The 23,439-nt window shown below is 52.0% G+C and overlaps 1 protein-coding gene across 15 annotated transcripts in view; it reads left to right on the forward strand.

The window, feature by feature from the left end:
- Epb41l1 (erythrocyte membrane protein band 4.1 like 1) overlaps positions 1-23,439 on the forward strand; it is a 129,101-nt gene that overhangs the window by 78,742 nt on the left and 26,920 nt on the right. For 8 of the 15 annotated variants that reach the window (XM_037205360.1, XM_037205362.1, XM_037205366.1 and 5 more), the window contains 10 exons: positions 1,009-1,084; positions 5,235-5,453; positions 7,626-7,713; positions 8,220-8,372; positions 11,538-11,635; positions 11,850-12,025; positions 13,586-13,734; positions 14,795-14,830; positions 17,091-17,267; positions 20,526-20,624. In XM_037205360.1, coding sequence (XP_037061255.1) covers positions 1,009-1,084; positions 5,235-5,453; positions 7,626-7,713; positions 8,220-8,372; positions 11,538-11,635; positions 11,850-12,025; positions 13,586-13,734; positions 14,795-14,830; positions 17,091-17,267; positions 20,526-20,624 — 1,271 coding nt within the window. The remainder of the gene's footprint in view (positions 1-1,008; positions 1,085-5,234; positions 5,454-7,625; positions 7,714-8,219; positions 8,373-11,537; positions 11,636-11,849; positions 12,026-13,585; positions 13,735-14,794; positions 14,831-17,090; positions 17,268-20,525; positions 20,625-23,439) is intronic. The other 7 variants (XM_037205370.1, XM_037205368.1, XM_037205371.1 and 4 more) reach the window with 5 other exon arrangements.

Consider the following 23,439-nt stretch of genomic DNA (forward strand, 5'->3'; position numbering starts at 1 on the left):
ACATGTGTGACGCTCGCACAGTGCCTGCTCCAGTGCTCCCAGCATGCAATGGCTCTGAGCACTGTCTATCGGCCCTGCTGTTCTTCCTTCCACCGGGCTTGTGTCCCTTGAAACTCTTTCTGAGGAGTCTTTGTGATTGAGAGCCTGGGCTCTGGGGTCGGATGCTAGAGTTTGGAAACCTGTTCTCTGTTACCAGTTAGTTGATTGATCCTTAAAATCTTTGTCTATGAAAAGGAAACTCAGGCTGGGAAGGTAGCTCACTGGCTTGCCTGGCATGCTTATGGTCCTGGGTTTGAGTGGGAGTGCTGTAAACAACACCAAAACCAACCAACCAACCAACCAACCAACCAACCAACCAACCATCCAACCAACCAGCCAACCAACATCCAACCCATCAATGAAAACCTCACTCTCAGGGTGATTATGAAGTTTAAATCCCTATGCCTGTGGGGAAAGCTGGTCACCTTTGTTGCCTGGGACCTCCATGTTCTCAAAATCATCATTTACTGAAGCAGTTCAGTGCATACGTGTGGCGTGCACAGTTGCTTTTCTTTCTTTTTATCGTCTTTCCCATTGTGGGCTCACAACTCTCTCAGGAAATGTATTTTATTATTTGTGTGTATGTGGGGGGGGCGGCATGCTACAGCATACATCTGGGGGTCAGAGGACGATTCTCAGGAGTTTCCCCTGGCACTGTGGGTTCCAGGGATTGAACTCAGCTCTTGATCAAGCTTTCATGGCAGGTGCTTTTACCCCCTGAGCCACCTCGCTGGCCCAACCACCAATCTGTTAGCCTGGGCCTCAGTTTCCTTATCCATCAAATGGGAATTATTGTCCTAGAGAGGGCAGTCTATGGAAGGTTGCTCCCAGGCTAGTGCGTCTGGGGTGGCCACTGGGATGACGCAGCCTCGCTGACCGGGGTGGCCACTGGGGTGACGCAGCCTCGCTGACCGGGGTGGCCACTGGGGTGACGCAGCCTCGCTGACCTTTCCTGCCTTTTCCTCTTAGGCAGTCCCTGGAATTTTGCCTTCACAGTCAAGTTCTACCCTCCTGACCCGGCCCAGCTGACAGAAGACATCACTAGGTGAGGACTGTGAAGAGAGGGCGAGATGGGCCGGTCCTGCGGAACTGAGTGGAGCCAGGCCCACTGGCCCTGGGAGATGAAGGCTCTCTATGGCGGGAGTAGCAAATGCCGATGCTTCTCCCACACAGACCATCTCAGGACCCAAATGCACCGACTTTAACCCCAGAGGAGATGTCAGAGGGGTCCCTGGGGTCCATTGTACATTTACAAAGACAGATGTATCTAAAATGTTGTTGTGGTGTGGCAACATGGCTTATCAGGTAAAGGCTTGTGCTGCACAAGCCTGGCACCTTGAGTTCAATCCCTGGAACCCATGTAAAGAAGGGGAGTTGGGCGGTGGTGGTGCACGCCTTTAATCCCAGCACTTGGGAGGCAGAGCCAGGTGGATCTCTTTGATTTTGAGACCAGCCTGGTCTACAGAGTGATATCTAGGACAGGCACAAAACTACACAGAGAAACTCTGTCTTGAAAAACAAAATTAATTAATTAATTAATTAATTAATTAATTAAAAATAAGGAGAAAACAAGTTCCACAAAGTTGTCCCCTGACCTCTATATAAATCTCCTAGCATCATTACTCTGTCCCCCCCCCCACTGCTAACATATTTTTAATAATTAAAGTGATTTCTATCAGGCTCTGGGAAATCATTGGCCTATAGAAATTGGGCCTAAAAGTTGAGTAAAGTTAGATATTTAGATATTTGTGTTTGAAAAACCACACATTTTAAATCTTGACGGTAAATACAAGCCTTTTCTAACTAATCGCAGAGGGGACCTTCTGTGGGTCAGACGACCTGGCAGACAGACGTGGTCTGATGCTCTGCAGGGAACACCAGTTTGTGGTGTTGAGAAGGAGGGAGGAGGGGCTTGGGGGGTGGGGGATTTGGTCCTCTGTGCAAGCCGGGCGTGTAGAGGTGAAAGGAGGCATGTGGGCCCCGTGGAGGCTGCCGGGGCCGCCAGGGTGAACATGGACCACGTAGGTTCAGATGGCCTGAGATTGGCAGTGGAGGCAGAACATCCTTCAGGGTAGGAGCTTGCATGGGCTCATTCTGCTTCTGGAAAGCAGAGCAAGGAGAAGCCCCTCTCTTTAAGCCCTGTCAAGACAGGGCCTCATTACGTGACATCCTGCCCCAGCACCATTCACGGCATGAGACTTTTACACCCAAAGTAAGACGTGGTCTTGGAGTTCTGCAGAGGACAGGACTGCTAAGCTGCCCTTGCTCTCCCCCACTTTCCTCTCTTCTGTTGGGGTTCTGGGGCTTCAACCTAGGGCCTTGTGCATGAAAGGCAAGCACTCTACATGAGCCCTCTTTTTATTTAAACATTTTTAATATGTATTTTTATTTATGTGTACATGTCTGTGTGAGGGTATGCCAAGTGCATAGGTGCCTGTAGAGGCCAGAAGTGGCTTTCAGATCTCTTGGAGCTAGCATCTCAGGCAGTTGTGAACCACCCTACATGGGCTATGGGAACAGAACCCAAGTCCTTTGGAAGAGCAGTATGTGCTCTTAACCACTGAGCCATCTTCCCAGTGCCACTTTTTAGGAAATTTTGAGACAGTCTCACTAAGTGTCCTGGGCTAGCTTTGAACTTCTGACCCTCCTGCCCCAGCCTCCTCAGTCTGAAGTTACAGGCCTGTACAACCAGGCCTGGATATTAGGTCCATTTTTAATGCCTGATACCCACTGACTAAGTAATATACCAAGTTCAAGATGCTGCCTCTGGCCTTGGGAGAGACGGCAGACCTTCTAGAATAGAGCAGATCCCAGGCCTTGGCTTCATTAGTCCCACTCTGAGCCCTGAGGTCTGCTTGGGGCCAAGGTGACAGCAGCCATATCCCAATCCAGAGCTTCAGGCCAGCATAACCACCAGAGTGTGTCCTCTCCGTGCCAGACCCTGGGTAATGGGCTTCCAGGGATGCCAGGAGGAAGGTTAGCCCTGTCCAGCACAGATGGTTCCAGAAGGTAGGGTTGTAGGAGCAGCTGATTTAGTCAAAAATAGTGAGTCCCAAAATAACCTGGTCAGAATGACAAATTGATTGAGATGAAGGATTGGCTAGAGTTCTGGCAATGATTTTTGAATTTTTAGACTCTTGAACAAAATGTCACAGACCCATGCTGGACTCCTGTGATGCGTGAACCTGAGCACACGCTGATGCTGCGCGTGACCATCGCCAGGGCTTTGGCTCTGACTTTGAAATAATGTCACAGAGCACTAACAATTCTAAGTCAAGGCACTTTGAAGGAAGAGACTTGGGCAGTCAGTTTGCCAAAACATTGGCAGAATTGACAGAAAAGGACAAGGAGACAGCCCTGGCTGACAGTGAAGCAGCCTGTGCCTTGCGTCAGTGACCAGCGGCTGCAGAAGTGGTCCAGATGACTTAAGTGGTAAAACCATCCAGCTGTGAGTGTAAGCTGCAAAAAGTCACAGCCTGGCGGCTGGAAATGCTTCTCTACACCAATTTGGTTTTTAAACAATTTACTTATGGCTGGAGGCAGAAGAAAGTTTGGGGAGAGGGCCAGCAAGATGGTCCAGCGGGTAAAGGTGCTTGCCACCAAGCATAGTGGTGCGTGCCTATAATCCCAGCACTTGGAAGGCTGAGGCAGGAGGATTTGTATACAACAACAGGCTGAGACATATCATGAGTTCCGGGCCAGCCTGGGTTACATAGTGAGACTCTAGCTCAAAACCAACTCACTGGGCTAGGGAGGCAGTTCAGTGGGTAAAGTGCTTGCACACAGATATGGAGCTGAGTTTGGATCCTCAGAACCCACGAGTAGTCAGACTTTTTCGTCAGGACTGCTGGCTCCCCAATAATGACATGGAGACTTATTATTAATTATAAAAGCTTGGCCAGTAGCTGAGGCTTGTTACTAACTAGCTCCTAAAACTTAAATAACCCATTTTTATCAATGTACTTTCTGTCTCGTGGCTTTATTACCTTTACTCTGTACTGCCCATGCTGCTTCCTCTTTTTCTGGTTAGTGACTTCCTGCGATTCTGCCTTCTTTTTCCCAGTGTCCTCTCTGGCCCGAAAATTTTGCCTGGCTATTGGCCATTCACCTTTTTATTAAAACAATCTGGATGACACATCTTTGCACGGTGTAAAGGAATAATCCACAGCACCCATGTAGAAGGACAGATGTGGTTGTATGTGTGTAATCCCAGTGTTCCTGTGCTGAGGAAGTTGAGACAGGAGAACCCTTAGAAGCTCCAGGGCCAGCTATGTTGGTATACACAGCAGCAAACAGCAAAAAGACCTGCCTCCAACAGGGTGGTAGGCAAGGATCAACAATCAAGATTGACCTCTGGGGCTGGAGAGATGCTCAGTGGCTAAGAGCACTTCTTGCTCTTGCAGAGGACCCAGGTTCAGTTCCCAATACCCACATGGTGGCTCATGACCATCCATAACTCCGGTGTCACGGGATCTGACATCCTCTTCAGATCCCAGTGGACTCCAGGTACACACATTGTGCGTATACATACATGCAGGCAGAACACTCATTCACATACAATAAAATAAATAACTCTAAAATTTCTTCTCTGGCCAGGCAGTAGTGGTTCACACTTTTAATCCCAGCACTCGAGAAGCAGAGGCAGGTGAACATCTGTGAGTTTGAGGCCAGCCTGGTCTACAGAGAGAGAGTTCCAGGATAGCCAGGGCTGTTACACAGAAAAACCCTGTCTCGAAAAACCAAGCCAAACCAAAAAGCAAAAATTTGTTATCTGACTTCCACAAGCAAACCATGGTATGTGTCTTCTTGCACACACATCTTACACACATACATGCACACATACACAAAATGAACCAATCAACAAAAATGAATAAAACGAAAACTACAAGTCATTTTCTCCCCCAAGGGCCAAACCAGTAGTAGTCCTGTTGAGCTTGGAAATGAATTATAAATCTCAGAAATTCTCTTAGAATAGAAAAAAAAAATCCTCAAATTCAGAAATGAACAAAAATGCTGGAAGTCACATGGCATGTCTCAAAACCTGTTCATAGGACACACCACTCATTAGCAATGAATGCCAGTGTCTATGGGCACCATTTTCCAGAGCTGATTTTGATTGGTTCCGGCAGCCCAGCTGTCAGGGTCTGGGCCCCCGGGAAGTGTAGACCCATGGCCACCTCTTTCCCTGTCTCCAGGTATTACCTGTGCCTGCAGCTGAGGGCAGACATCATCACAGGCCGGCTGCCCTGCTCCTTTGTCACGCATGCCCTGCTGGGCTCCTATGCTGTGCAGGCTGAGCTGGGAGACTATGACGCAGAAGAGCACATGGGCAACTATGTCAGTGAGCTGCACTTTGCCCCAAACCAGACCCGGGAGCTGGAGGAGAGGATCATGGAGCTGCACAAGACATACAGGTGGGTGCCTGGCAGCCCCCTGCCTGCAGCCCCCCCTCAGGTTGAAGGGCTGGGCCCTGAATGCTGTGTTTACATATACCACTTGACACTGCTCCTAACACGAGGTGCCTGGGACTAACTGGGACTGTCTGTATGGCTGCAGGTGACTTGGATCTCAACTTCTTGAGTTCCTGTGGGGGTAAAATTCCCTGTCCCGAGCCTCTGGGGATCAGTTTTTGTTTCTCAGTTATAATAATGGTGGCATGCCTCTGGGGAAGGGCACTGATTTTTTGGCAAAAAATCCAAAGTTTAAACGCAAATGCCAAACCTGACTGTGCCTCTTTCTAACCAGGGAATGTTGACAGGTCATTTACTTCACTGTGCTTTGGCGGGGTCAGCTGTTCAGTATGGTGCTGGTCAACATGCCCCATGGGGTTATTAAGGAGGCCACACAGCAAATATTAAAGCCACGTCACGTGTGGGCTGAGTGTTGCTATCCATCAATCGGGGCATTTGTGTTGTTGATTGCATACTTTGTTGAGATGTTGATTGCATATTTGTTGAGTTGTTGATTGAATACTTTGTTCTGGAGTTAGAAGATAATTGGCCAGATGTGTGATTGTGGGCTAGTTACTGAACCTCTGTAAGCCCCATTTTCACCTATAAATACACAGGCTGAGATGATGAATGTTGTTTAGCCGCTGGAATTTGAGACAGCAGAATTCATCAAGCAGGATCTTACACTTCCTTGGGCTGCAGACATCCAATGCCCCTAACACCCCTAAGTAATTGCGACAATGGGAATACAGTCCACTGCCGTTTCCCAGTGCCTGATCTGCAGAGAACACTGCCTACCCCTGAATCAAAATGATCTGGAGGGTCCTTTCAAGCCGGAGGTGCTTTGGTCCACGCTCAAGGTTGTTATGGGAACCTGATGTGAAAATACATCCTAAAGAGTACAGTGCTGCACCTGTGGGAGGGACTCCGATGACATTATCTCATCCCTACGCGTGGAGGGGGTGGGGAGGGCTGTGTGCTGTGGGCTGCATCTGGAGAGGAGGATCCTGGCCAGATGTGATGAGTTCATACATGGGGATGAACCTGCCAGGTGCAATGGATACTGGGCCAAAGATGGCAAATAAATGCTCTCAGAGATTTGCACACCAACATTGCTGGCTTCCCACTGACTGCCATGGAGTCCTGCTGAGCAGGAGACAAGCAGTCATGGCCACCAGACATAGGTTGAGGGTGCCACGCCTGCTGTCTGCTCTTCTTGCCTGTCCTAGATAGCAAGGTGGCCTGGAGATTTGTAAGAGGGATAGTAATTCATAGAAGGACAGATCAATATGTACTTGATCAATGCCAGCAGTGGTCATCATAACTCTTAAAGCATAGTGACTTCTGGCATCCGTGAATCCCACACAGACTCTCCAAGGCGGTCAGGGCAGAGAAAATGGAGCCAGAGAATGCAAGAGACAGACTTGCTTTCGAACACTGAATCGAGCCACATTGCCTAGAGCTAAATCCGGACACTGCTGTTACTTAATAGCGGTGTGCTCTTCAGCAAACTCACGAATCTCCCCCGGCACTGGCCGCCTCATCTGAGAGTGGCACCCGCCCTACAGACCGGACAGACTGAAAGGCTGCGTCTAGGTCAGACAGTAAGCAGCACCAGAGTCTTTGATGATGCTTGCTGTGAGCGTCAGTTGCAGCCTGAGCTCCCTGGCAGCCAGAGCAAAGATGGAGCTTGATTCCCAACACAACTCATAAGAAAGGAGCCGGAGTGCCTGTACTTAAGGGAGATTAAGTGGCACCGGACACTGCCGACTTCTGAGGGTGGTGTGAGGAGCCCTTGGGTGAGTCTAATGACCACTTCTTTAGTGGTCTTCCCAGCCACGAGAAGCAGGATGTATGAGCTTCGTACTTACTTTGGTGGGAACTAAGACAAAAATCCTGACTCCCAATCTAGCCCTTGTCTGCTTCTGGATAAAACAAGACTGGACCTGAGTGTGACAGAAGGCGGGCTTGGTGGACTGACGTAGAGGAGCTCTCAGTCCTGTCCTGAGGGCACAGGGGAGGGTCTCGGGCAAGGCTCAGCCACCTGCCTTTCTGGGACGGCCAGTTCTGGTGGTGCAGCCAGTTGGACTCAGCCTGGCCTTTGCCACGTCCCACGGTCATCCTTTCTTTCCTCAGGGGCATGACCCCGGGAGAGGCGGAGATCCACTTCCTGGAGAACGCCAAGAAGCTGTCCATGTATGGGGTTGATCTGCACCACGCTAAGGTACCACTGAGTCCCAGCAAGCCCTCACCTTAGGTGTTCCTGGGGAACTACGATCCCTCCAGAGCTAGTGTCTGGATTGTTTTGTCTCCAGCTTGGAACCTTTGGGGTTCTCCTCTCTTAAAGTTAATAACCTCTTATTCTCTCAGACCTTTATCGTCTCCCCCTTGGATTCAGTTTCCTCTCAAATCTAGTAGTTTGTACCACCGCTAGATTGGGTGCGTGTGAGAGACAGACTGATGCCTTAGCTTATTTCTGTCTCAGTAGCGTGCGGCACATGGCCACTAAATGTTTGTCGAGTGACTGAATGACTGACAGAGCAAGTGACTGAAGGAGTGGGTGGTGAATCCATGACTAAGCAAGAGAGCATGTCCAGATGACTGTGGGGAATATTAGTTGAGGGCCTCCAGCCTGCCCCCCCCCCCAGAGCCCATTACAAGAGGAGCAGGGTGTCAGCAGGCTGCCTCTGCCTGGCTCAGACTCCCATCCTGTGCTCTCTCTTTGTGCAGGACTCTGAGGGGATCGATATCATGCTGGGTGTCTGTGCCAACGGCCTGCTCATCTACCGGGATCGTCTGAGAATCAACCGTTTTGCCTGGCCCAAGATCCTCAAGATCTCCTACAAGAGGAGTAACTTCTACATCAAGATCCGGCCTGGGGAGGTGAGCCCGGCCGAACCCATGCTCTTCGCTCACTGCCTGTCTTAGTTACGGTGTCTATTGCTGTGAAGAGACACCATGACCAGGGCAGCTCTGATAAGGAAAACGTTTCACTGTGGTGGCTCACTCACAGTTCAGAGGTTCAGCCCGTTACCATGGTGGGGAGCATGGCAGCATGCAGGCGGACGTGGTGCTGGCTACATCTTGATATGCAGGCCACAGGAAGTCGACTGACACACTGGGCGGTATCCTGGGCATAGGAGACCCCAAAGCCCGCCCCCACAGTGACACACTTCCTCCAACAAGTCCATGCCCACTCCAACAAAGCCACACCCTATGAGATTAGGGGGCCAATTACATTCAAACTACCACACCCTCCACTACTTGGTGTTTGACTGAACCTAATAAAGAGGACCCCAGCAGCTGGCCTGGCTTTTTCCTACCTAGAAAACATGAACAAGGTTCTAGGGTCCATGGAAGATGGTTCTCCCTCCTCCCTACCTCTCTACATGGACTACACACCCTGGACATATGACTTCACATATTGTTTATTTTATCTGTTTGTGTGTGTGTGCATGCATGCACATACATGTGCATATGTGCTGTGATGCACATGTAGAGACTGGAGGTCAGGTCCTGTGGACATTTGGTGTAGTCAATTTTCTCATTCTACTATATTGGTCCTGGGGATTGAACTTAGGTTATCAGGCTGAGTGGCAAATGCCTTCCTTATCTGCTGAGCCATCTTGCCAGCCCTGGATGTATGCTTTCAAGCATCATGTGTGCATGTGAACATGTACAATCACACATAGGATTTATGAGCAAAATTAGAGTGACACCCGTGACACCCCCATGGATTCAGAACACAGAAAAGTTAATACATGTCTATCTGCGTGTACAAATTTGCCTATGTGCAAAAGTCCGCTGTGTCTGTACACCAAGACACGCCCAGGCACGTGATAACACACATGTGCACACAGGCACGCACCCACTCCTCTTTCCCTTTTACCACAGGGTCTCATCAAAAGCCCTTTTGATTCTGTTGCTAGAGTAACCATGACCCACCTGGCCCTCCTCATCACTGTGCCAGCCACAGCAGCCCCTGTCTGTCACCTCTGTCCCTACACGGTCCCTTTCATTGACCTCTTTCCCTTATATCAGCTCCCGTCACACACCACCATCCCGTCACACACCGACACCCCTGTCACCCACCGCCATCCCTGTCACACACCGCCATTCCTGCCACCCACAGCCACCCCCGTCACGCACCACCATCCCCGTCACACACCACCACCCCTGTCACACACCACCATCCCGTCACACACCGCCACCCCTGTCACCCACCACCATCCCCGTCACACACCACCATCCCCATCACCCACCACCACCCCTGTCACACACCCCCATCCCCGTCACACACCGCCATCCCCGTCACCCACCGCCATCCTGTCACACACCACCATCCCTGTCACACACCACCATCCCCATCACCCACCACCACCCCTGTCACACACCCCCATCCCCGTCACACACCGCCATCCCCGTCACCCACCGCCATCCTGTCACACACCACCTTCGTCACTGTGAACACCTGATAGACTCTGCCACACCGGGGAAAGACTTGCTTTGGCTCACTGTTCAGGAGGTTTAGTCTGTGTCGGATTCACCCCGTGACTCTGGGCTCATGGAGAAGCAGCACGTCATGACATGAGGGCATGAAGGTCTAGAGTGGCCACGCGTGGTCAAGGCATAGAGTAATTAAGGAGTAGACGCCAGCATTTGAGGACACGCCAGTGTCCAGAACTCCCAGCGGGCCCCACTGCTCCTCCTCCTCCTCCTCCTCCTTCTTCTTCTTTCTTTTTTGGTTTTTGGAGACAGGGTTTCTCTGTGTAGCCCTGGCTATCCTGGATCTCACTCTGTAGACCAGGCTGGCCTCGAACTCACAGAGATCCGCCTGGCTCTGCCTCCTGAGTACTGGGATTAAAGGCGTGTGCCACCACTGCCCGGCCAGGCCCCACTTCTTAAAGGCTTCCGTTACCTTCCGGATGCACCACCCTGGGGATGACATGTTTGGCACCTTCGCCTTGGGGGACATTGTGGACCCCGCCATAGCATGACCCCGTCCTTCATTCTCAGCACTAAGCTCATGCATATGGAGGACAGTCCTTTCTCTGATAGCTCCACCCACGCCTGCCCAGCAGATCCTTCTTTCCTCTCATAGTTCTTACCCACATCTGCAATGATATTATTCATTCTTCTGCCGTGTGTGCATGCGCATGTGTGTTGTACATGAGTGTGTGTCTGGTGTGTACATGAGTGTGTGTGTGTGCATGAGTATGTGTGTGATATGTACCTGAGTGTGTGTATGGTATACATGAGTGTGTGCTAGTGTATGCATGAGTGTGTGTGTGGTATATGGTGTGTATATGAGTGTGTGTTTGGGTATATACATGAGTGTATGTGTATAGGTGTGTACATGAGTGTGTGTGTGGTGTGTGCATGAGTGTATGAGTGTGTACATGATTGTGTGATATGTATATGAGTATAGTGTGTACATGAGTGTGTGTGAAATGTACATGAGTGTGTGATATGTACATGAGTGTATGGTGCGTGTGTGTGTATGTGTGTGTGATGTACATGAGTGTGTGTCTGTGTATCTATGTGTTCAGGTGGGGGCCCAGGGTTAATGTTGGAAATCTATCTCTCATCCTCAACTGTTCCCTCACCTTGTTCAGTGAGCAGGGTCTCTCAGGCAGAGCCAGAGCTCACCAGTATGGCTGGTCTAGCTAGCCAGATCGCTCTGGGGTCCTCCATTGTCCCCCTCTGGGGCTGCAATTACAGGTGGCCTGCCACACCCGTTGGCCTTTTATGTAAGCTCTGGGGATTTAAACTCAGGTCCTCATGCTTGAGAGGCGAAGGCCTCACCACTGACCATCTCCCTAGCCCTATTTAACTATTCTGAGACCTCCTGTTCCCTAGAATCTGGTGTGTTGATCCCTCCAGTGTCTGCAGTGTTTAGCACTGGATCTGTCATAGGAAAGGGTCAGTCCGCCCTGTTTAGATGCGCGAACAGGCTGAAGTTACACCGTGTGAGGAGAAGGTGAGTAGGTAGCTGGTGGCGCGTGTGGCCCAGGCCTCATCTCTAACCCACCCTTCTCGACTTCCCAGTACGAACAATTTGAGAGCACTATTGGCTTCAAGCTCCCTAACCACCGCTCAGCCAAGCGCCTGTGGAAGGTCTGCATTGAGCACCACACATTCTTCCGGTGAGTCAGTCGCCCCTGGCTGGGATGAGAGGGATACAAGAGGGTTCAGGGGTGCAGGAAGCGGCGTCAGCACAGCCAGCCCCACCGCCCCCTGGGTCTCCCCTTTCTGGACGATGCAGTATTGTAGCTGGTGGGGCACTGGAGGGGCAAGCCTGCCGTGGTCTCTGGGCCTGGCGGTGCAGGCCTGATCCTCATCTCCACTACTCTGTTCTAGGCTGGTGTCCCCAGAGCCCCCACCCAAGGGCTTTCTGGTGATGGGCTCCAAGTTCCGGTACAGCGGAAGGACCCAGGCACAGACCCGACAAGCCAGCGCCCTCATCGACCGGCCGGCCCCCTTCTTTGAGCGTTCCTCCAGCAAGCGATACACCATGTCCCGCAGCCTAGATGGAGGTACGGCCCAGACTGGAGCTGGGGAGTGGTCGGTGGGAAACGAGGTGTGAGAACGTGACAGGGTCTCCAGCATACCCGTGGCTGTTGTGGTAGACACTCCCAAGGGCCTTTGCACCAGCCAGGATGATCTCACAAGCACCACTGCTCCTGGGCAGGATCAGCTGTGTCCCACCGGCATGTGACATATACTCCAGGACTTCTCTGGGTTGTGACCTGGAAGGGTCCCACGTTCTGCCATCTCATTTTCTGGGCCTTTGCCCAAGAAGCTCAGCAGCGCACAGGTTGACATTCTGCCAGGAGAGTGACATCGTGTGGTTTACATGAGAGAGAGGGTCTGGTCTGGCCCTGGCCCTTTCCTCCAGATCCCATTCCTACGCCAGAGCTAAGTGGAACCTAGATTGAGGGGAGGTGGTGACGGAGGTTAGCCCAGAGGTGGGGGAACATGTTGGGGAAGCAGAAGCCTGGACTCTAATTCTGAAGGCTGGGTTTCTTGTTTTGACGTCCTGAAAGGGCACCTATGGGACCTTCTCCTCTTGAAGGCTCAACTTCTCCTCTGTCACGTGGAGGTGGTAATTCCCAGGCTAGCCCGCAACACAGAGCAGTGTAAATCAAGCCAGGCAGTGTGCAGGAACTGGCACTTTGCAGAGGGAAATAGCCCTGAAAGGAGAGGCAAGTTGGCATCTCTTTTTAATGGCGGCCAACCCAAAGGATACATGTGTGCTCTGGTTGTCGCCATGATGGGTTTTTGCAGCTTTTTTCCTACTAAAGCTCAGTCTGCAACATTTTGGGTTGTACCCAGGGCCTGGTACAGTCTCTAAGCCCACCCTTCTTCAGTTCAGAAACATATTTTAGAATTGTGGCAAGAGAAAAGGACATTACAGGAATCCCTTTGAATTTTTTTTTTTTTTTTTGGTTTTTCAAGACAGGGTTTCTCTGTGTAGCTTTGCGCCTTTCCTGGGACTCACTTGGTAGCCCAGGCTGGCCTTGAACTCACAGAGATCCGCCTGCCTCTGCCTCCCAAGTGCTGGGATTAAAGGCGTGCGCCACCACCACCCAGCTGAATTTTATTAATCCACAGAGAAAGCAAACCATTTGTAAGCGTCTGCTACCACTTGTAAAAGCTAGTCTCAAGATATCTGGATATTGCTAAGTAATGATATATCAGGAATTGCCCAAGGACCACAACCCAGACAATATTTGCTGGGCCAGCATGGGTGGAAGACTCACTGTGGGCCAGACACTCTCTGAAGTACTTACACACCTTAGTTTATTGGGTCCTTACCTCGTCTTTCTGACACAGACATTACTTAATGATGAAGAAACTGAGGCCCAGAGGGATTGTGTAACTTATCCACTGTCACCTAGCCAGGAAGGGTTAGGTTTGCGACTCTAGCACGGTAGAAAGCAGGAAGGAGGCGGAGGGTGGGAAGCAGCTTTGTGACTGTCCAGCTGCCCAGGGTGAACAGTGGGTTGCCGTGGGGAAGGCTGGGCAGTGGCTGGCTTTCTGACTGTACACGGGAGATGCACACACGGTCACTTCGCCAACTCTGCCTACCTTAGCGGAGTTCTCCCGCCCCGCCTCAGTCAGTGAGAACCATGATGCGGGGCCCGATGGTGACAAGCGGGAAGACGATGCTGAGTCAGGGGGACGGCGATCAGAGGCCGAAGAAGGCGAGCTCAGGACCCCCACCAAGATCAAGGAGCTGAAGGTAGGAAGGAGCCCACTGGATTGCCATGTGCCTTGTTCCCAGGGACCTGAATGGTGGCCTGAGACCTAGACTTAGCCTTGGCCTTCACATGTCCTGATTGTATGCAACCCCCCCTGCTGTGGGGCACACCATGAACAGGACCTTGGCCTTGGGCAGCACTCCACATCTGGACATGCAGAGTAGGGTTGGGGTTGGAAGTTGGCATGCTGCCCCCTTTTCGCCCAGCTTCCCTGGGTTGCAGGTGTTTACCCCCCTGGGAAACTCAGGACCCCCCCCCCTTCACTTACTCCTTGTATCCCCTTTAACTGGGGTCTGGCTCTGTGTCTCCTCTCCTCCCCTGAGCATGATCAGGTCACCAAAGACCTCAGTGTGAAGTGTAAGTGTGTCCTTTTCTGCAGCCCCACCCTCACTCTGGACATATGCATCCCCAGTGTGTGTGGTGTGTGTGTGTGTGTGTGTGTGTGTGTGTGTGTGTGTGTGTGTGGTGTGTGTGTGTGTGGTGTGTGTGTGTGTGTGTGTGTGTGTGTGTGTGTGTGTGTACATGCTCCTGCAGGCACACATAGCCCAGCATTCACTTTCACACCTCCACACCCCAGCCTTAGACTCATGCACAGACATGATGGTAGCATGTTCACATACACAAGCTTGGCCCTACACAGGCCAGGTATGGCCTCCTTGGCTTTGCTACACAGTCCTCTCCTGGTGTGTAGTTCTGCAGTGTGAACACAGACCCCTAATCACATCCTCACTGTTACAAGCAGCGGGACACCCCGGACACGGACACACACCAACCTGCGAATGTGGCTCGACCCACTTGGACTCTAGTCCCCTGTCCTCCCCTTTGCCTTCCTGGGATAGCTCCCTGCCTCTTCTACCCCACACCTTCTTCTGACTGCCTCATTACCTATTACCTTAGCAGCTTTCCTGTCCCGCACTGCATGGTGGGATTGGGTGTGAGTGCACAGGGCTACCCTAGCTGGACCAGGCTGCTTGCGATGTCTCTAACCTGTGGAGTCTACTGACCGTGCTGGTTGTTTTCCCTCCCGCCTTACCCTACCAGCCGGAGCAGGAAACCACGCCAAGACACAAGCAGGAGGTACTGCACGGACCGTCCCCCCCTTGATAGCCATTCGGATCCCCAGTTCATTCGTCACCATCTCACTCAGTCCCCAGCTCACGTCCCTGGCACCACCTCAGTTTCAGCTTCATTTCTGCCCACCTTCCACACCCTCTCTCCCACTGTCTTCCCTTCTGGTCTCTGCCTTCCCCATTAAGCTCATGTCCAGCTCCCAGGACAGAGTCTAGTCCCATCCGTGTGCCCTGCCCTCCACCCAGTGACACTCTCTGCCGGGCCTGGTGATCAGTGCTTGCCTCCCCGTCACCACCCCCCATTCCACTGTGTGTTTTCATTTAGCTCCTCTTTCCGCTCCCCCTCTCCCTCCCTCCCCTTCCTGAGCATCATCTCCCCCCCCTCCACTAGCATGTTTGGCCACGCCTACATCTCATCTGTGTTCTTTGTATCTCTTGACAACCAGATGTGGGGGTGGGGCCTGGGTGGGGAAGGAGGAGCCCTCAGGGCACAGTAGGCATCTGCTCAGACTCCACTGCCCACCTGAGCAGGCTGCCGATGCCTCCCTGGACACCTCCTCTCCTTCTCTGCTCTCATCTTCCTGTTCAATGATGACGTCAACGTCGGCCTCCCACCCCCACTTCCTTCCCTCTCACAGTATCTAGGTCTCTCTAGAGATGCAGCTCGTTCTTGGGCTGCTGAGAGAAGGCCACGGTCAGGGCCCAGCTGTGACCTCCTGAGATCTGGGCTTTAGCCCAGCTCTGCTGCTGACTTTGGGTCTTAGAAAGGCTCCTTGGACCCTGATCCCATCCACACAACAGGGCATACAGACTGCTACCTTTGACTCCAGCTAGACCTGCCTCATTTTTGTGCCAAGCCTTGACACTCATCCCTTGGTTTCTCCAAGGCCTTTAACCTCTGGGGACCCCAGGACCCAACCACTCTCCAGCTTCTGGGAGCACAATTCACCACAGGGCCAGCAGGCCATTTGGGATCATCTCAGGTTAAGATCCACTCACCATTGAAACCTGTTCTCACTGCCTGTGCACATGCACTTGACCTCTCAGATAGACATAGTCTGTGATCAGCTTAGCCTGGGAGGGAGGCCTGAGGTCCAATCTGGTGTCTGGGGAGAAAGCAGAAGCCGTGGTGGGGTTGACTTTCTTCTTGAAAAATGCTCTTGGGAGCAACTGCAGTGATTCTTAGGTGCCAGGGATGAGCCCAGGGGAAGAGTCTAGCCCTGTCCAAGGGCAAGCTTATCTTCCAGGGAGTTCTCCTCCAATAGCCTTGCAGATACAGTCTTTGGGCCGCCAGCCCACTCTTTTTCCCAGAAGCAGGCAAGGGACCAGCACTGGCAGTTCTCTGTGGCTCCTCAGCACTGGGCCCAAGCAGACCGCTCCCTCTGTCTGCAACACTGGCGTGGATTCATGTGTCATAGATTAGTGAATGACACTCCTGGGACCCCAGCTCTACCTGACTTGTCCTCCTGCCAGGCTCTGAAGCTCATCTCTTCGTCCTCGTCTCTAACTTCTTACCCCACACGAGATTCACTTCCACCCCAGCATCCTGGTCTCGCTGATGGCATATGACTGTCTACTTTTAGAGTCAGTCCTCAGAAGGCATCTGGGAGGTTCTGTGATGGAGAAGGCAGTGGCCCATGGCAGAAAAGACTGCATAGTCTTTTCCTGGCCCCGAGTAAGGGAACAGGGCCCATTTTTCTGGACAACCCAGCTTAGGCATATCTTTATCCCAGGCCTCCATGGGGCCTGAGCAGTTGGATGGGGGCTCTGGAGAGCCTAGACCAAACATACTATTCAGTACAGTGGCCCAAGTCTTTAAGGAGAGGTAGGAGCCAGGATTCAAGGGGGTTCTGGGAGTCCGGCCAGCAAGCCTGTGCAGCTCAGTGAACACACCAGGGACTTCTCACCTTGGTAGATGACGCCTGCTGTGCCTGGATCGTAAACAGGAAAGTCATCTGTGTGTCTGACTCCATCTGGGCTCAGAGCACAACAGGAACTCACCCAGACTCGAGGGTTGAGTGGAGTTGAATGTTCTGGGGTGAGGTGGTGAGGGGAGCAGAGGAGGTGACTTCACTAGACTGTCCTCTTTGTCATCCAGGTGCCTGCGACCCCGGTCAGTGCATCTCCTGGAGTCCGTCGTCCTTGCTCCCTTGGCTCCTTGGGTTATTATGAGGGTGATGGAGGATGGTGATGCTCGTCTTCCTGTGCCTTCTTCGCCTGCTCCGTGCCGTGTATCTTACACCTCTGCCCTCTCCTCCCATGCCTAGTTCTTGGACAAGCCAGAGGATGTCCTACTGAAGCACCAGGCCAGCATCAACGAGCTCAAGAGGGCCCTGAAGGAACCCAACAGCAAACTCATCCACCGGGAGCGCGATCGGGAGCGCAGGCTGCCCTCGTCGCCCGCCTCCCCCTCCCCCAAGGGCACCCCTGAGAAAGCCAGTGAGGTGGGTATCCTGCCGAAGCCCTCAACAGAGGTCTTGGGTAAAGAGGGACAGGGTAGGGATAGGGGGTTAAGTATGCATCTAACGTTCATCCTCCACAGAAATATGTGCCTATTGCTGTCTTAGGCCGGTGGGATAGGGAGGCAGGTTAGGCTGAGAAGGTCAAATCCACTAACTGCTGGGTCCTAGGGACCGTCTTAAAACATGAAACACTCCAAAACTCCTGGTAGCTTGGTGTAGCCCCCCTTCAGTCAAGCAGAGAAAAATAGGGAAAGTGCGCTTGTTAGAAACGCAGGCTCGGGGACCCCATGTGGGACCCACAGAAGCAGCTGTTTGCCGGAAGAGCCCCGGAACTGGCCTTTTAAACAAGTGTCCTAGTCAAGTCCCTTGCACATGCAACTTTAAGAATCCTGGAAGCCCTACCCAGGACCAGCCCCTCTGGAGCGTGTGAAGGTACAGGGAGACATGGTCCCTGCTGCACGGAATCTCAGTTCATCGAAGTGGTGACTCCTCTGTACAAACCAGAGTGCTCCTGAGGCTTTCTCAAAAAGACCCCATGTGTCCTGCCCTCCAGGGTGGAAATCTAGGAGTATTTTCTCAACTGAAAAAGACATGATTTGGGGAAATCCTGGGTTTATACTCTCAAGCTATTATTTTTAGCAATTGCTGAATCTTGGCAGGATTTACCCCAGTTTCTCCCTCGAGCTGCTGCTCACTGGTCACCAGATTGATTGTGGTCTAAACTCAGGCTCCTGGTTCCATTACCTGTCGGCTGGAGGGCTCTGGCCTTGTCACTTCATCTCCCTGTTAGGTGGAGATGTTTATAGGGATGTTGTATAGGTCAGATGGGATAATGCTTGGAGAGGGACCACATGGTCACCATGCTGTCTGGGATGAGCTATCTGGTGTCCCTTATGGAGTCCCAGGACTCAGCCTTGCAGATCTCCAAATCAAAGCCGGACCCTGGGAACCCTCTCTGTTCAAAGACCTCATTTAGCGAGACCCAGAGACGAAGAGTGAGTCAGCATGATGGCGCTGCTTGCTCTGTTCCCGTCATTGAGTTTGCCTTTCATTCACAGCCGACTTGAGGCAAGATCAGATGTGGAGTCGGTTGTGTACCTGCGTTCTCTCTAGCACTTTGGACGTTGGTGAAGCAGCCATGATTTGCTGTGTAGAGTGTTAATTGAACTGGTCTCGCCATGGTCTGAGCCCACCAGACAGCAGAGGGTTTTCCTGGTCAAGTATAAACGCTTTACACAGTTGGAATTCCATGGCTGCCAAAGTCACACGGTTAGGCTGATACCCTAGAGAGAAAACGAAGCTCTGTGCCTGCTAGCAGGGGGAGCAAATGGAAACATTGTGACGTAACATTGCTATCTGCACATGTCTTGATCAGCTTTTGTAGTTACCCAGGATGCACATGGCCCCCCCGGGCTGTAGGTTGGACAAGCCTCTGAGGGCTTCTATGATCCCAGCATAACCAAGACCTCAGACTGGACCGTGGTTGTGATGTAGTGAGCTGGTCCACTGCACTCTCCTCTCGACCCCTCATTCCCTAGGGAAAGTCTTGGCCAGCGTGACTGCTAACAGTCCTGAGATGAGTCAGGTCTTGGCTTGACTGCAAAGGAAGTGTGAGGTCGAAGCTACCCAAAGGGTGAGACGTCAACAGAGAAAGGAGCGGTAGATGAATGCTGGTGTGCTAGGGCCTGGAATTGGGGGTGTGCCCCACCTGCTGGTCATAACTGGAGCTGCAGGCAGAGGGACCTTAGTAAAGATGGAGGTTGTTCCAGCCATCACTTAGCCCTGAAAACTTCACCACTCCTGGGAAGTAAAGGAACCCCTGTTGGAGTTATGAGCCATTCAGAACTGTCCTTCATGCCCCTTGGCATTTATGGGTTCTTGAAGATTTGCAAAATGGGGAGGATCTATAGACAAGGACTCGATGCTGTTCTTGGGTGCGTAAGGCCACCTCTGTGAGCCTCCTTGCAGAGGCCATCTGAAGGGGGCCAGAATGTCACTCCATTGGGAAGTCATTGGCAAGGCTAACTAAAACAACGAAGATGGAAGTTCCGTGTCCCCCTAGGAAGTGTTGATAGTTATGGGGCCACTGCTGAAGGTGACTAGAATCCCTGGCCCGGTATGGCTCTGTGGAGGACTCTTTGAGGACATACCACCCAGGACTCCCAGAGCCATCTCAAAGCTTGTTGGGTCCCGCCCAAGCCGAGGGGAAAGCAGCAGGGACTTGAACAATTCCCATTGGACAAAGGTTTTAGTTTGAAAGACAATTGTGTGTGGGGTGGTGTAGTTGTGTATGTGTTCATGTGGCTATGTACACATGTGCAGTACACATGTATGTGTGTGTGCATTCGTGTGGAGGCCAGAGATTGACATGGGCTGGCTTCCTCAGTCATTCTCTATTTTTTTATTATAGTTTTATTATTTGTGTGTGTGTGTGTCTGTCTGTCTGTCTATGTCTGTGTGTGTATGCAGTATGTCTGTGTGGTGTGTGTGTGGAGGTCAGAGGACGGCTTTTGCGAGTCTCTCCTTCCTCCACATGGGTCCTGGGGATTGAACTTCGGTTTTCAGGCTCGGCACCAGGCACGTTCACCCCCTGAGCCATCCTGCCCAGCTCCTCCGCTTTATGTTTTGAGACAAAGCTGCTCCCTCAGGTAGCGCTCACTGACCCAGCTAGGCCGGCTGGTCTGTGAGCTCCAGGGATCCACCTGACTCCACCTCCCCCAGGCTGGAGTTACAGATGTGTGCTGCAGCAGCTGGGGATCTGTTTTCACAGGTGCTGGGGATCTGACCCCAAATCCTCACGCTTGTGCGAGAGAACTTTACTAATTGTGGCTTCTCCTCGGCTTCTCAAGGACAACATTGAAAAGATAGGCCTGTGACCCCAGCTACAGGCTCATCATGGCCTAAGCCTGGACAGGCTTGCAGTCAGAGTAAATGGTGGGACTCCAGACTCCCTCGAGTGCTAGTGAGCACGAGAGACTGGGAAAGCCACAACTGCCCTGCAGTCGACCACAGCTGTCCCTCCGTCTTCCCCCTCAGAGTGACTCCTTCCTGACAGAGTCCATGAACTAACATAACAATGTGGGACCAGAAAGCTGGAAAGCTGGACTATTTACAGACTTTGTGTATCTCTCCTGCTCTCTCTCTCTCTCTCTCTCTCTCTCTCTCTCTCTCTCTCTCTCTCTCGTTTCTCTTTTCTTTCCCCCCCTCTCCCTCTTCTCCGGCCCTGGGCCTCCCCTGCAGACCCAGAGGACCCAGGACACTTCTCAGCAGGACTTGGTGCCTGGAAGAGCAGCAGGCTTGGAGGTGTTCACTCAGAAAAGCCTCGCAGCATCTCCTGAGGTTAATGCCTGCACTGCCCCACATCCCTTCCTCCTGGGCCTCCAGCCCATCCCTGTCCACCCTCCGGGATCTTAAGGAAACCCGTTCCCTAGGGTGAGGGGAATAGGCCAGACTCTGCCGTGGAGAAGAGAGCAGGGGTAGCCCATGTTGTATCATGTTATAAATGGCAAGTGTCCCCATCCCAGGGATCCATGAAGGGCCAGCCCCTCCCTCATCTGTTACTTCCCAGGAAGGACATGGTTGCAGCTATACCCAGAAGACAGAACTGGTTGCTTCTGTCTCAAAAGAGGCAAAGAGATGATCCTCTCTGGAGGCAGGCTGTAACTCTAAGCTTCAGTGTCTTGGCCATTGAGTATGTCCTGCCTTGACATCTTGGCTCTGTTTAAAAGCCTGACTGAGTCTGTGGGTGGCTAGTTAGGACATGGCGTTACATCTTTACCCGGCTTCCATCTATCTAAATCCATCTGGGACATCGGTCTGAGTCACCAGTCAGGCAAACATAGATATCTTCCTCCCAAAAACATCCTTCTAAGTGAGGAGGACATTGTTTCTGGATCCAGAAGAACAGCAGGTCAAGGGTTCTTGGGGTTTCCCATGGCCCTGTGTGGATGCTAGGGATGGAATCCCCACATCCCCCTCACTACGCTGGCATTGCATAGGCTGTTGAGTTAGGAGTCAACTGACTTGGAAAACATCCGTCATGTAGCCTCTACCCCATCCACTGGTGTGGCTTGGGAGGGCGTAGACCTTTTTCCCTCTACAGAGAAAACTTGTGGAGCTGCTGCAAGTATGTTGTGAATGTAGGAGGGACAGGAGCAAGTGCCCGACAAGGAGAATACAAACCAGACTCTCCCTGAAGTCTTCCTCCATGGAAAACTAGAAGCAAACCTACCAGTGTTCTCTCTTGAAGGCAGTGAGACAGGAGTCAACAGCATCCCAGAGTTGGGGACATGGTGATGTCCTAGTGTCCGGAGATGCTTTTAGAAACAAGGACGGTGCCCGTATGGGGAGAGAGCCAAGAGCACCTTTCTATCAGTGACCTGTCTCATCAGCCTCACTGTCCTAAAAAGCAGCCTGTTTTATCTAGTCATCAACAGGATCATTCGTTCATTCCGTCATTCATTCCTACCTTCTTCCTATTCCTTTCCTCTCCGCCTCCCTCCGTCTTATTCTTCCCTCCATGAGGTCTTTCCATGCTGCCCTGACTGGACTCAAATTCGTGGTCCTCTTGCTTTGGCCTCCCAAGTGCTGGGCATGAAGTTTTAAGTTGACCAAAGTCTGCCCTTCTGCTCAGTTGCCCGTGAGCTTCCTCTTGCCTCGTCATGGCCACAGACCTGCTCTGCGCCTCCCTGAGGACGCCCTTCGGGAGATTGACCACCTTCCCACTGCACCTCTCCCAGCGGCTTCTCCCAGGATGTGGGTTCCAGAGAGCCCCATTCCTGGACCCCTGGTGACCCCAAATGTAATGCAGAGTTCCAGGTGGGGCCTAAAGAGCCAAGAGTCAGGGGAGCCACTTCTAGAGCTTCTTCTTGTTTGGCATGAAGCAGATCTGTCCCCTTCTCCCACTCCTGGGGCTGGAGCAGAGGCCGCGCCATCAGATGGCAGGAGGTACTGAAGAACCAGGGACTCGGGAGAGAATAGCGTGAGGGCTAACCTCTGCACACACCCATCTTGTGGCTGGGGCCAGATGTGAGGGCTAACCTCTCTGCACACACCCGAATGGAGCCCCATCTTGTGGCCGGGGCCAGATGTGCTTTCCCAGGGTGCAGATTTACTTTTTGTAAATCTGCTCCCCCACCCCAACATATCCTTAACTGTTGCTTTTTAGCAATAGAGTCCTTGTTTCTTCCCTCACCACGACTGTGTGATCTTCTGCAGATCTCCTCATTTGGAGCCTTGGTTTCCCCTTTTGAAACAGAATTGCCAATTGGAGTAAAGTTAATTATGTAGATAAGGGCTGGCACTGCCTGGCATCTAATAACTAAACATTACCATGTGTTTCCCTTCTCTGCCTCTAGAGTCTTTCCAGTCTGTGCCAGCTTCCACCCCCACACACCATTGCTCATCTAGTCTATTTGCTAGATAGGATGGGAGTGGGAATATTCCAGAAGGGCCTCTCTGGCCAACTGTGACCATCATCACTAGGCTGATAATTTTAGAAGCAGAAATGGAAGCCGCTGGCCGAACTTGCTTCCCAAGGAAATGAGAAAGATCCTTACCTCTGCAGGCCAGCAGAACATGTCCCTCTGAGGGTTCAGGCACAGACACCTGAAACAACATCTCAGAAAGCTGTGCCAGACTGTGTCTGGACCTCCCTCCCTTGATCGCTTTCCAACTGGTAAGACTCTGTTAATGAGGTCAGCTTCCCTGACCCGGGAAGAAGGGTTTGCAGAGTTCCCCTGATCCTGCCAGCTCCTTCAGATCTTACCAGTGTGGCAGACTCATCACCGAGTCACAACCTAAAAAGGAGCCCAAGGTCATGTAAGCCTCTGGTCTCCTGCTTCTGGGAGGAGTGTCAGGCACACCTGTCATGGAGGCAGTCTTGGTAGGGTGGGAAGGTTAAACTTTAGAGAACTAAGAATCAGGTCTTGGGTTCTAGGCTCTGTGACTAGGTGGTCAGTTGCTTCCCTCCCCTGGGAAGTTGGTTTTCATGCCTGTATTGTGAAGCCTATACTTCATAGGAAGGCAGCACCTTACGGCTGGGGGCCATGCAGCTTTCCCAGGACTGCTCAGCGTTTGCATTATGCATTTATTAGATGGACTTGTGATGAGATTTTTGGGGGAGAAAGTATTCCCTGGTCCCAAGACTAAAATC

Source organism: Peromyscus leucopus, chromosome 4 (assembly GCF_004664715.2).
Source record: "Peromyscus leucopus breed LL Stock chromosome 4, UCI_PerLeu_2.1, whole genome shotgun sequence".
NCBI classification, from domain to species: domain Eukaryota; kingdom Metazoa; phylum Chordata; class Mammalia; order Rodentia; family Cricetidae; genus Peromyscus; species Peromyscus leucopus.